Below are 12,755 nucleotides of genomic sequence, written 5' to 3' on the forward strand. Positions count from 1 at the left end.
CAACTGTCCCTCTTTCCTCCTCATTTGTCCCTCTTTCTATGTAAATATATATATTTCTCTACTAAAAAATGTATTTCATTGACTCTAAACTTTATTTCCATCCTATAAATTGATTTATTACTAAATGTTAATATTAAGGAAAATGAACCGGGATAGAAAGGACTAATGTGGTTTGAATTATAACAGCATATTTTTCTCATTAAATCTTTATGGTATGTGTGACGGGTGTTATCAGGGGTGGCTTAAAGGACAACTGTAGTGAAAGTTATATGGAGGCTGCCATATTTACTTCCTTTTAAGCAATACCAGTTGCCTGGCTATCCTGCTGATCCTCTGCCTCGAATACTTTAGCCATATACCCAGAACAAGCATGCAGCAGATCAGGTGTTTCTGACATTATTATCAGATCTGACAAGATTAGCTGCATGCTTATTTCTAGTCTAATTCAGACATGACTGCAGCAAAAGAGAGCAGCAGAGCTGCCAGGCAACTGGTATTGTTTAAAAGGAAATAAATATGGCAGCCTCCATCTACCTCTCACTACAGTTGTCCTTTAAAGAAAACCTGTACTGAAAAAAAACGTCCCCTGGGGGGTACTCACCTTGGGAGGTGAAAGCCTCCAGATCCTATCGAGGTTCCCCCCGTCCTCCTGCGTCCCACGGGGGTCCTGCTGTGCCCCTCCGAACATTGGCGATGTAAATATTCACCTTCCCGGCTCCAACACAGGCGCAGTAGCTACGCTCCAAAGTAGGTGGAAATACCTGACCTCAGTCTGGTCCGTTCTACTGCGCAGGCGCAAGTCTCCGGCGTGAGATCGGATATTTCCGTCTACTTCTGAGTCGAAAGCCGAAACAGTGCCCCCGCTGGAGCCTGGAAAGGTAAATATTGAACAGGCTGTCGGATTTGTTGGCCGGCTTTGAACGGCTGCAGCGAGACCCCCGTGGGACACAGGAGGACGGGGGAAGCCTCGATAGGATCCGGAGGCTTCCCCCTCCTGAGGTGAGTACCCCCGGGGGAAGTTTTTCTAGTTACAGCGTCTCTTTAGGGCCCTTTTCCACTATGAAATGCGATCGCGATTCCAATCGCGATCGCAATCGCGTTTCAATTTCCACCATGCGATTGAGCTACTATACTCATTATAGGCCAGCTCAATCGCATACAAAACGCGGCAGGACAACGATTGCGATTTGACCAAAATCGCATCGCAATCGGATCGCACTAATGGAAATTGCTGCTGCAGTTTCCATTAGTTTAATGTACCTTGCGATTTGCGATCAGAAGCAAATCACAAATCGCAGGCTAGTGGAAAAAGGCCCTTAAGCGTCCCTCTTTCTCATCTCAAAAAGTTGGGCGGTATGCCTCTATCCACCTATCTTTACATTCCCTCTGCTGTTCAGCGCGCGCCCTCGTGTGGCCGCAAGGAAAACTGCACTCATCGCCTGAATAGCTATTCAGGCGATGAGTGCAGTTTTCCTTGCGGCCACACGAGAGCGCGCGGCACACTTCCGGTGGATTTAGCTGTACAGGCAGCGCGCTTCATCTAATGGCCACACGAAGGCGTGCTGAACAGAGCTGAGTGTATGGAGACGTCACAGCGGAAGTGGTTGTCTCAAAGCCCCACCCGGAAGTGCGGTGATCAGTGTGTACGGCGGACGGTCGGTAGCAGGCGGAGATGGCCGGGTGGCTGGTGAAGGTGTCGCTGTTGCTGGTCGCACAGAGGTCAGTCGGCGCTGTTGGTTCTCTATACTGCTGGCTGTGTGCCGGAGCTGCAGTTTCTCCAACGCGGCCACCAGATGGCGCTCACAGCCGTCTATTTCTAATGTATATAGATGGATGACAGGTGCCATCTGCCCCTTGTCCTGCAGGAGGCGCTCAGTGTAATGCCCCACATGCTATGGATGTATGTGTGGTGCCTCTGACACCTGAGAGAGACATGGAGGCTGCCATATTTATTTCCTTTAAACAATGCACATTGCCTGGCTTCCCTGCTGATCCTCTGCCTCTAATGCTAGGTACACACCATACAAATTTCTGTTAGATTTTCTCTTAGATTTACCTGCCAGATAGCTTTTTTCCATGTTGCAGGTACATCTAAAGGTGGCCACTAATGATCCAATCTTTTTCATCCAATCTTACCATTTATATGTAATATAAGGTAACTGCCTGAAGTATCCATTCAGTATATCCACTCAATTTACCCTTATACTACATAGATTTGGTAAGATTGGATGAAAAAGATTGGATCATTAGTGGCCACCATAACAGAAGAATATAACAGAAAATTGTATGGTGTGTACCTAGCATAATACTTTCAGCCATAGACCCAGAACAAGCATGCAGCAGATCAGGTGTTTTTTGTTTCAGGTTTGGGATTCAGACACTACTGATGAGTGAAAGATCAGCAGGACTGCCAAGGAACTGGTATTGTTTAAAAGAAAGTATATATGGCAGCCTCCATATCACTCACTTCAGGTATCCTTTAAAGTGAACCTGTAACAAAAAAAGTTTCCCTCGGGGGTACTCACCTCGGGAGGGGGAAGCATCAGGGTCCCAATTAGGCTTCCCCCTCCCCTGTAGTTGCAGGCAGTCCAGCGCTGGATCCCCCGAAGTCTCCGGCAATCCTCCCTCGATAAGCGCTGATTTATTTACCTTCACAGGCTCCAAGGGGGCGCTGTTGCGGCTCTCCGCACGGAGATAGGCGTAAACAGTCTATCTCTGTCGGTCCGCTCTACTACGCAGGTGAAGGGGACTTGTGCCTGCGCGGGAGAGCTGCCCGACAGCGATCGGCTATTTCCGCCTATCTCCGAGTGGAGAGCTGACACTGCGCTGGAGCCGGGAAGGTAAATATTTACATCCCGCTGTTTGGCGATCTTTATCTCCGCCGCCGTGGGATCGAGGAGGATGGGGGAAGCGTCAATAGGATCCGGAGGCTTCCCCCACCTGAGGTGAGTACCCCCCACGGGAGGTTTTTCTCATTACAGGTTTTCTTTAATGTGTTTTTATCTGTCATCCATAAAAAAATGGGAAAGGTGCATTGGTCATACTGGTAAGTTATTTGGCTTCTCCCCATATTGCCCCTAGATCTAAAGTATAAGTCAAATCATTGGTGACCTCAGTGACATTTTGAAGCCCCCGTCCATGTTCTAGTCCCTATGCATGCTGTGCTCCCCCTTAACAAGTGCAGCCATCATGACATCCCTTCAATGTACTGTGTAAAATGGCAAAGCTATTTACATTTCCGTAAAATTATAAATGAACAGTGCAGTGTATGCTAAAGGGGAGGCAAGGATAATGGATGTGCAGATTGGTAGAACAGGCTCCATACTGAAAAAAAAAACCCCAAACAACCTTCATTAATTGACTTGTGAGTTAACCTGTGATCAATTCAGTAGACAGTTTAGCATGAGTCCCTCGACATCAGCAGCTTCCTCTTTCGTCATCGGCAGGCTTTCGGTAATACTTGGTAGCTTATACTAGCTCCATTTCATTTGACAGTGGGTGGGTGCCTACCATCTTTCCCAGTCCTTTAAGGCCAGACACCGGAGTGATTAACCTCTTGCCGACCGCGTCACGCCGATGGGCGTGGCCGCGGCGGCAGCCCCAGGACCACCTGACGCCGATTGGCGTAAAGTCCTGGGGCTCTGTTTTGCAGGAGATCACGCTCAGGCTGCATGCGCATCTCCTGCTTGGGGGGCGGAGCTCCGCCCCGCCTTCAGTCTCCGAGCGGTTATTGCCGCTCGGGAGACTGTTAGATGGAGTGATTGCCTTCTATTTACATGGTGCAGCGCTGCGATCAGCAGCAGCGCTGTTCTGGGGACCGCCGTGTGACACGGCTGTCCCCCTGGGGGACAAGAGAGCGATCGGCTCTCATAGGCAGAAGCCTATGACAGCAGATCGCCATAATTGGCTGGCTGTGGGGAGGGAGGGTTGATATTTAAAGAAACTGGATTTTTTAATAAAAATAGAAACAACAATATTTATTTAAAAAAAAATAAACATGGGGGAGCGATCAGACCCCACCAACAGAGAGTTCTGTTGGTGGGGAGAAAGGGGGGGGGGGGATCACTTGTGTGCTATGTTGTGCGGCCCTGCAGCTTAGCCTTAAAGCTGCAGCTGGCCTATTTTACTAAAAATTGCCTGGTCACTAGGGGGGTTTAGCACTGCAGTCCTGAAGAGGTTAAAGTACTCCTGACCTGGGTTTTTCTCAACATACTTTCAAAGCGGACCTGAACTCAGAACGTCCTCTCTGCTCTAAAAGGTAATGCAACAGCATTATAACCTTTACAGAAAAACATTTCTGTGTTACAGCTGATACAAATCCTAAAATCAAGCTGCACTGTTTCTACTTCCTGATTCATGGAAGCAGACATAGTGTTAACATCGCCGTGGCAGTCATGTGACACGGGCAGAGAACAAATTACAACTTGTTATTAGACATGAATGAGGGGGAATTAGACAGGCTAAACTCTTGAAATCCAATCAGGGAACATTTCTCTGTTTTCCTTCTATCCTGTGGAAGATTTCCGTTCCACTTTAATTCTCTTTTATTTGTGGTGCTGTCACATGTCACAGTGGCTCCTGCTCTGCTCAGCCGTAATTCTTGGCTGAGCAGAAGGTCGATTACGGGCGGGGAGGAAGTGGCAGTTCCCCCTCCTCTCTGTCCGTCCGTCCTTAGTAACACCCCCTCCAGCTATTGGTACACTATCGTTCCAAGCTTAATATACACAAGCCCACACACATCTCAGCTCTCCTGCATGCTGTGTGCAGTACAGAATATCAGAACCATAATCGGCAAGTGGCGTTCCTAAGGCCGGACAGAGAGGAGGGAAACTGTCACTTCCTCCCCGCCCATACTCGACGTGCTGCTCAGTCAAATATTACGGCTAAGCGGAGCGAGGGCAACAGGGGGCGCTATGACATATGCAACAGCACCACAGAGAAAAGAAAATTAAAGGATACCCGAGGTGAGCGATATATGGAGGCTGCCATATTTATTTCATTTTAAACAATACCAGACGTTGCCTGGCAGTCCTGATCCTTTGTCTCTAATACTTTTAGCCATAGACCCTGAACAGGCATGCAGCAGATCAGGGACTCTGACTTAGGTTTTACTGGATTAGTCTTATCCTTGTTCCAGGGTTTTGACTCGCCCTAGTTATGCCAGAAGATCAACAGGGCTTCCAGGCAACTGGCATTGTTTACAAGGAAATAAATATGGCAGCCTCCATAGCCCTTTCACCAGGGCTGTGGAGTCGTGGAGTCGGAGTCGTGGAGTCGGGCAATTTTGGGTGCCTGGAGTCAGAGTCGGGAAAAAATGCACCGACTCCTAATGAATTTGTAACTGTAATTAAAATAGAAAATATGATAAAATTCTATTTCTCAGATAATAGTCATTAAAAATAATTAATATATACAGTAATAGCTGTGCTTAGTCCACAAAAATGAAATAAACCAATCAAAATTAGTTACTTGTGCTGCTTCAATAAAGCAGTCCCCGTATTTTTAAGGTCAGATATACATATCTGATTGTGACTGTATATATGATGTGTACAGGAATCTCTTATATATACTAAATAACATCTATGCTGTAAGAATAAAGCCTGATGTGTAGCTGTGTCACTAATAGAGATGGTCAACGAGATGGAAATTCTGCATTGATGCTGATTTATGCAAATGTATGCACTCCCTTTGCTGATGAAATCAAATAATTTGATATGTTGTTAAAATTTGGTTTGGTGACTACAAATTAAAGGGTAACTGAGACGGATGAAAAGTAAAGTTTTATACATACCTGGGGCTTCCTCCTGCCCCCTTCAGGCTAATCAGTCCCTCGCTGTCCTCCACCACCCAGATCTTCTGCTATGAGTCCTGGTAATTCAGCCAGTCAGCGCTGTCCGGCCGCATGCCGCTCCCACAGCCAGGAACATTCTGCACCTGCGCAATAGTGCTGCACAGGTGTAGTATGCTCCTGGCGGCGGAGTGTGTGCATGCGCACTACGCCCGACTGGCTCAAGTACCTGGACTCATAGCAGAAGATCCAGATGGTGGAGGAGGACAACGAGGGACTGATTATCCTGAAGGCGGCTGGAGGAAGCCCCAAGTATGTATAAAACTTTAATTTCATCTGTCTCAGGTTTACTTTGTTACACAGTAGTACTATACTCTACATTTGCACTCTCCACAGAGCTGCAGGGAATCCACTGAGAATGCTGTGCACATTGAACACAGAGGTGTTGTCTGTTTACAATCTCCTCATTCCCCTGCAGAGTACCTGCACATCATTCTTACATGTACCCACCCTTACATTGCCTAGGGCCTGATAGATGTTCTTTGTTCCGGTTTGTACCTTTTACAAGTACTCTTACCAAGGACTAGTTTTAGTCTAAAGGGAATAAATATAGTGGTCTACATATCCTCACTTCAGTTGTCTTGTAAAATTCCTAAGCGTTGGCAGTTAAGAGACAAATTTCATGTTACATACTTTTAATCAACAAAATTGTAATATGCAAATTAGAGGAGACGGAGTCGAGGAGTCGGAGTCGGTGGAATCCTAAACTGAGGAGTCGGAGTCGGTGGATTTTTGGACCGACTCCACAGCCCTGCCTTTCACATCAGGTGTCCTTTAAGGTTAGGCATCGGTAGAGTTCTGTGTGAGAGTAGGCTTAGGTCATAATAGAATACCAATATTTGAATATCGTAAGTAGTAGAAAACTAGTAATTTTACAGATCTTCTAGTAGCGGCAATCCCCTGCGCCGGTTTTACTAGGTGCCTTTTTTTTACATGTACTGCTTAGTGGAATGTCCTGTTACACAATTATGAACTGCATATTGATGATAAATGGTGTTGAAGGCCCCCTTTCCATTTAGAGGTGCTGGTTCCAGTTTGATATACTTTCTTTTGATCCTCTACTGTGTTTGGGGCTTTGAACACTGTGTACAAATGCCCCCCATCCTGAATTCATGACATTTAAGCCCAGTGTTCTCCCCAGGCTCTTTTAGCCGGATGCTCCACCCGGCTACTTTTGGTGAGCACCCGGCTGTCATTAGCTCGCCTCCTTCCATGCTGTGAGCAGAGTTGCGCACAGAAGCGCCGGCCCTGCATTCTCTTATCTCGCCCCACCTGGCTACTTGTTCATGCCACCCGGCTGGAAATAATTTCTGGGGAGAACACTGAAGCCCTATGTCTCCTGAGCAGTGGGCTCTACAGACCCCAAATGTTCAGGGTAGACAGGACACCCTCCATGGCTATATACCTGTCATACTTTCAGGTCCTCTGCGCTGTGGGAACCCCAGACAATTTTGTACGCTTGGTTTTGGAATCCTGCTTTGCCCCTACATACACCGAACTGGGGTCTGTTCACCTTCCCCTCCTCATGAGTATTCTAGTTTCTTGAGATTTAGAAAGACTGCAGAGTCCTGACCCTCAAAGTTGCATCTTTTGGGGTCCTCTCACTTCTCAATGTTTGCTTGGTCTCCCCATTCTTCTCTTCTCGGTTTGCTGGGCTGCATGAACACTAAGTTGGGGGGGGGGAGTCTCCAATCTACTTGTCTTAGTAAATAATGTTTTCTCCCGCAGGTGGGTGGAGTCATCCATGGTGCAGGAAGAGAAGTCGCCAGATGACTCTGGTAAGTATTGCTCTGTCTATTGGGAACTGTTATGAGTGACCCATGTGATGTCTCATATGACTCTCTTGTGTGTTGCAGAAACAGGGGTGACGCCATGTTGGAAGAATGAGGAATACACGGTCTCCGCAGATTGCAACAAATGTAACATGTTTGAGTCGGTAAGTGAGTCTCTTCCCCTCCCCCTCTGTAAGCCAGTGCTCACACTCTGTGCCCGCCCACACTCTGTGCCCGCCCACACTCTGTTCCCGCCCACACTGGCCATCGGAACTGGGATATGCAATACTTTGGTGCAACATTATAGAGCTAGTTACACTTGCTTTGTTGAAATTTCTGTAAAATTTGCATACACACGTGATTACTCGCATCTTATTAAGCCTCCAAGAAGTAAAAAAGTACTAATGTTAAAGGGGTAACATCTCAAAATAAAAATTGTTAGTGCCTCAAATATATATTTAACTCCCCTCCCCCCCACCCCCTTTTGTTTTTTGTTTTGTTTTAATACTTAGTCTGGGTTCCTTTGCTGAACTGTGCAGGGTCAATAGGATTGTGGCAAGTCTTTATTTTTCTGCAACAATAACAAGCTTATCTCTACATGCAAATCACAGAATCTTCCCATTTCAGATAAAGTAAGGACACTATGACCAGAAGGTAATCAAATTCCCCCCCCCCCCCCCCCGACAAATAGATCTGCAGCTGCGCAACCGTGGCCGCGCACATCATCGGGAGCTTATTGCGCATTAAGCACCCGATGACGCAGGAGCGAGCAGCCGCAGTTCTATTTGTGTAGTTAGATGAATAATTAGCAGGTTACCGGCGGCGGGGAACGGAGGATCGGAGGAGGACGGCGCGGGACATTCCAGCTGCAGGGGGCCGATAGAAGCTACAGGTAAGTGTCAGTTTTAGTTGTTTTTTTTTACAGCTACCAGAGAACCCCCTTTAAATCTGACAGTGAAAAACTGAGGGTTTTCTAATTTTTAAGCTAAATAAACAAATTGGATGATATATTTTAATATTTTCAGTTAATATGCAGTTTCATCCCACTTTATAAATTGAAGAAGCAGGTTTGAGGTGGTGCTTGCAGGCTGTCAGGCCTAATACTACATACACACTTGAAAGATAAATGAAAGATATCAGACCAATTTGATCCCCTTCCATGTAGTATGAGAGCCATACTCTACACAGTCTTTTCCAGGGCTGTGGAATCGGAGTCGGAGCAATTTTGGGTGCTATGAATGCGTTTTGCAGGAATGGATCCTTTGCAGGAACTGATCTTTTTAATGTGTGCAGCATCTTGCAAAGATTTCTGTCTGATGGGGAGTTCAGCTCCATAGAATAGACTGTGTAGGTATGGCTCTCATACTACATGGAAGGGGGTAAACTTGGTCTGATATCTCATTTATCTTTCAAGTGTGTACACACCATAAACGATGGGCATTTTTTTTTTGTCAAGTTAACCTGACTGGTTGGCTGTGATGTAACAATGGTTTGTCTCCCCTCTTCTAGAAAACCCTCAGTCAGTGCGGCGACACCGGATTCATCGAGAAGGTCAGCTGCACCCCGTCCGAAAAACAGGAATACAAGAGGTAAGTGCACCCAACCTACCTTAATTGCCGCCGCCAATTAGGCTGCCTATGTAGCCCAACCAGAGATAATAATCTGATATTATTTTCAGTAAAAAAAAAATATATAATGCAGTAGAATCCCCAAGGGACCAGGAAAAGTAACATATCAGAAGTTTCCTATATCAGAATTGGTCGAACAGCAAAGTCCCTGTTATCCGGAATTCGGGCAACCAGATGTCTCAACTAACTGGCATGCCTGCAGGATAACAGAGACTGTGCTTTCAGTGGGTTTTGAGGCTTTTTCAATTCTTACTGAGCTTCCAGCGGTGTCGCCCACCTCCCTGTACCTCTTAGCGGGCTCTTCCCGGCTTCCCCTGTGCTTGGAAGCTGGCGTGTTATCTGACTTGAATTGGGTCAGGTGACATGTCGGCTTGCGTGCACTGGGGGAAGCCGGTAGGAGTTGCAAGAAGGCTGGTAGACACCGCTGGAGGCTTGCGTGCACTGGGGGAAGCCAGTAGGAGTTGCAGGAAGGCTGGTAGACACTGCTGGAGGCTTGCGTGCACGGGGGGAAGCCGGTAGGAGTTGCAGGAATGCTGGTAGACACCGCTGGAGGCTTGCGTGCACGGGGGGAAGCCGGTAGGAGTTGCAGGAAGGCTGGTAGACACTGCTGGAGGCTTGCGTGCACTGGGGGGGAAGCCAGTAGGAGTTGCAGGAAGGCTGGTAGACACCGCTGGAGGCTTGCGTGCACGGGGGGAAGCCGGTAAGAGTTGCAGGAAGGCTGGTAGACACCGCTGGAGGCTTGCGTGCACGGGGGGAAGCCGGTAGGAGTTGCAGGAAGGCTGGTAGACACTGCTGGAGGCTTGCGTGCACTGGGGGGGAAGCCGGTAGGAGTTGCAGGAATGCTGGTAGACACCGCTGGAGGCTTGCGTGCACGGGGGGAAGCCGGTAGGAGTTGCAGGAAGGCTGGTAGACACTGCTGGAGGCTTGCGTGCACTGGGGGAAGCCGGTAGGAGTTGCAGGAATGCTGGTAGACACCGCTGGAGGCTTGCGTGCACGGGGGGAAGCCGGTAGGAGTTGCAGGAAGGCTGGTAGACACCGCTGGAGGCTTGCGTGCACTGGGGGGGAAGCCGGTAGGAGTTGCAGGAAGGCTGGTAGACACCGCTGGAGGCTTGCGTGCACGGGGGGAAGCCGGTAGGAGTTGCAGGAAGGCTGGTAGACACCGCTGGAGGCTTGCGTGCACGGGGGGAAGCCGGTAGGAGTTGCAGGAAGGCTGGTAGACACCGCTGGAGGCTTGCGTGCACGGGGGGAAGCCGGTAGGAGTTGCAGGAAGGCTGGTAGACACTGCTGGAGGCTTGGTGAGTATTTGGTAGGGAGGTTTGTGCTTTTTCGGCTGATTGCTCAAGCAACCGGCAAGTACATGTATCCGGCACCAGGCGATCCCCGCCGGTAGCAGATACTGGGCAGTTTGCTGTACATTGTAAACTTACATTATACAGACACATTTGCTGGCACCGGGCTTACTGTATCAGTTTACTGTAATGAGATTCTACTGTACTCTAGTATGCCTGAAGGGGAAAATGGAGGCTGCCGGTTTTGATATAAAAGATGCTAGTTCCCTGACTGCTGTGCCGATTGAAAGCTGGTCAGACTCTTTTCAGTTGAGACCATTGGTTTACACAATTTGATAAAATGATTGCATCTACTGTATATATGCTCAACTATAAACCGAAATGTCCAAGTAGCAGCTGCAGTAGTGTCTGAATCACAAACCTGAATCATGCAGCAAAGCCATTCATTGAAATGCTTGCTCTGCATGCATATTCTCGGTCTGTGGATAAAATTACTAGAATAGTAAGGAATGCGGTCTGTGGGAGTACAGTGGAGAATAGCAGGTATTAGAAGAAAGGTCACATGCCACCATACACAAAAAAACGTTAAAGCAGACCTGAACTCAGAATTTCCTCTCTGCTCTAAAAGATACGCAACAGCATAATGACCTTTAAACAAAAACATTTGTTACAGCTGATACAAATCCTGCATAAATCTGCAGTGTGTCTACTTCCTGCTTTTGTGGAAGCAGACATATTAACAGCCTGTGCTTTCAAATGAGCTTATCTGCCATGACAGTCATGTGACACAGGGGAAAGATCAAATTACAACTTGTGGCTAGACACAAATGAGGGGGAATTAAACAGGCTAAACTCTGTAAACACATACAGGGTGCATTTCTCTGTGTTTTCCTTCTGTCCTGTGCAAGAGTTCAGGTCCACTTTTTAAATCTTATTAAAAAGTTATAAAAACATTATATAATATACAATGAACCCCAATGCTGTACACAAGTACGCACCTATTTGGTCTCAATCTGAAAAGTAAACGTATTAGAGGGAGAGGATCAGCAGGACAGCCAGGTAATCAGCATGGAAATACATAGATCAGCCTCCATATCCCTCTTGCTTCAGATGTGCTTTAAATTTGCATGCATGAAATGATTTGCATATCTGTGAAGGCTGATTAGTCTCCGCCCTCTTGCAGCTGTCGCTCGGTTGCCATGGAGAAGCAGGTGTTCTGGGAGTTTGTGGGCGTGATGATGATCGCTGCCGTGGTCATGTCCCTCGTGGTGGTCTTCCGGCAGAGGATGCTGGACCGCCGGGCGCTGGAGAAAGTGCGCAAACAGATCGAGTCCATTTAATCCCCGCACCTCGCAGGAGACGATTTAGACTGTGAAATTTCAGGAGATTATTCCACTTTTCCCAGCGGGATGGAGGAGGATGGATCGCGAACCGTTCAACACACCCAATTCTGGCGATAAGGGACCCATCCAACAAGCAGTGATATTTCAGTTTGTGGTGGAGTCTGGAGGGCGGAGCTACGTTTTCTCGCACCTCTTCAGGATTTCAGCATGGAGATCTTGCCGCCGTAACCTGAAGCATTGCTGCGTGTCCCCTGCCTGTGTTGTCGATTAATGTGCAGATCTGGGAACTCTGAAGTGCAGAGATCTCAGTGGCAGATTTTCCAAGACGCAGAAAAAGAAACAATCTTTAAGTGGTTTGTTTTCATAGCCTCCACCCAAGATTGAAATATCTATTCCTGGCGGAGACTCCCTCCCTAAGTAAACAGAGGATTGGAGCACCTCCCACTGTGGGCGGGGCTTCCACACTCACACACCCCTCTCCCCATTCTGACTGGCAGAGAGTTCAGTGTTTAGACTTATCATATATTTATTATGACATTAATGGATATATTTTTTTGTTAAATATTTTTAAGAAAATAAATAAAACACCTGCTTTCTGTGTTTCTGTATGGGTTACCAATTTACATAAATTTTTTTTAAAATCACCTGCGATCGCCGCCGATTCGCTGCTACCCGCCGCGTTAGAGGACCCCCGCCGAGACCCCATGCGCAGTCTAGCCAATCAGTGCCAGGCAGCGCTGAGGGGTGGATCGGTACTCCCTCATCGCGATCGTCGCGATGGGGGAAGCCCTAAAGGAAATCCCGTTCAGAACGGGATTTCCTAATGGGCGAGTGCGCCGGCGGCGATCGGAGGGGTGGGAGGGACGCCGCAGGGA

General features: G+C 47.7%; 1 protein-coding gene across 1 annotated transcript; it reads left to right on the top strand.

Annotated features, from left to right (window-relative positions):
- Nucleotides 1–1,557: 1,557 nt before the first annotated feature.
- JTB (jumping translocation breakpoint) lies at nt 1,558–12,480 on the top strand. Its single transcript, XM_068251451.1, has 5 exons — nt 1,558–1,719; nt 7,577–7,626; nt 7,705–7,784; nt 9,130–9,209; nt 11,721–12,480. The coding sequence occupies exons 1-5, from the start codon at nt 1,673–1,675 to the stop codon at nt 11,875–11,877; spliced, it is 414 nt and encodes a 137-aa protein (XP_068107552.1). The 5' UTR covers nt 1,558–1,672; the 3' UTR covers nt 11,878–12,480.
- Nucleotides 12,481–12,755: the final 275 nt, after the last annotated feature.

This window comes from Hyperolius riggenbachi, chromosome 9, assembly GCF_040937935.1.
Source record: "Hyperolius riggenbachi isolate aHypRig1 chromosome 9, aHypRig1.pri, whole genome shotgun sequence".
Taxonomy (NCBI): domain Eukaryota; kingdom Metazoa; phylum Chordata; class Amphibia; order Anura; family Hyperoliidae; genus Hyperolius; species Hyperolius riggenbachi.

Bases quoted from the DNA above. Each gene is read 5' to 3' on its own strand.
- JTB (XM_068251451.1), top strand. From the start codon at position 1,673: ATGGCCGGGTGGCTGGTGAAGGTGTCGCTGTTGCTGGTCGCACAGAG. The intron at 1,720-7,576 runs GTCAGTCGGCGC...TTTCTCCCGCAG, and splicing joins CTGTTGCTGGTCGCACAGAG to GTGGGTGGAGTCATCCATGG. The intron at 7,785-9,129 runs GTAAGTGAGTCT...CCCCTCTTCTAG, and splicing joins AATGTAACATGTTTGAGTCG to AAAACCCTCAGTCAGTGCGG.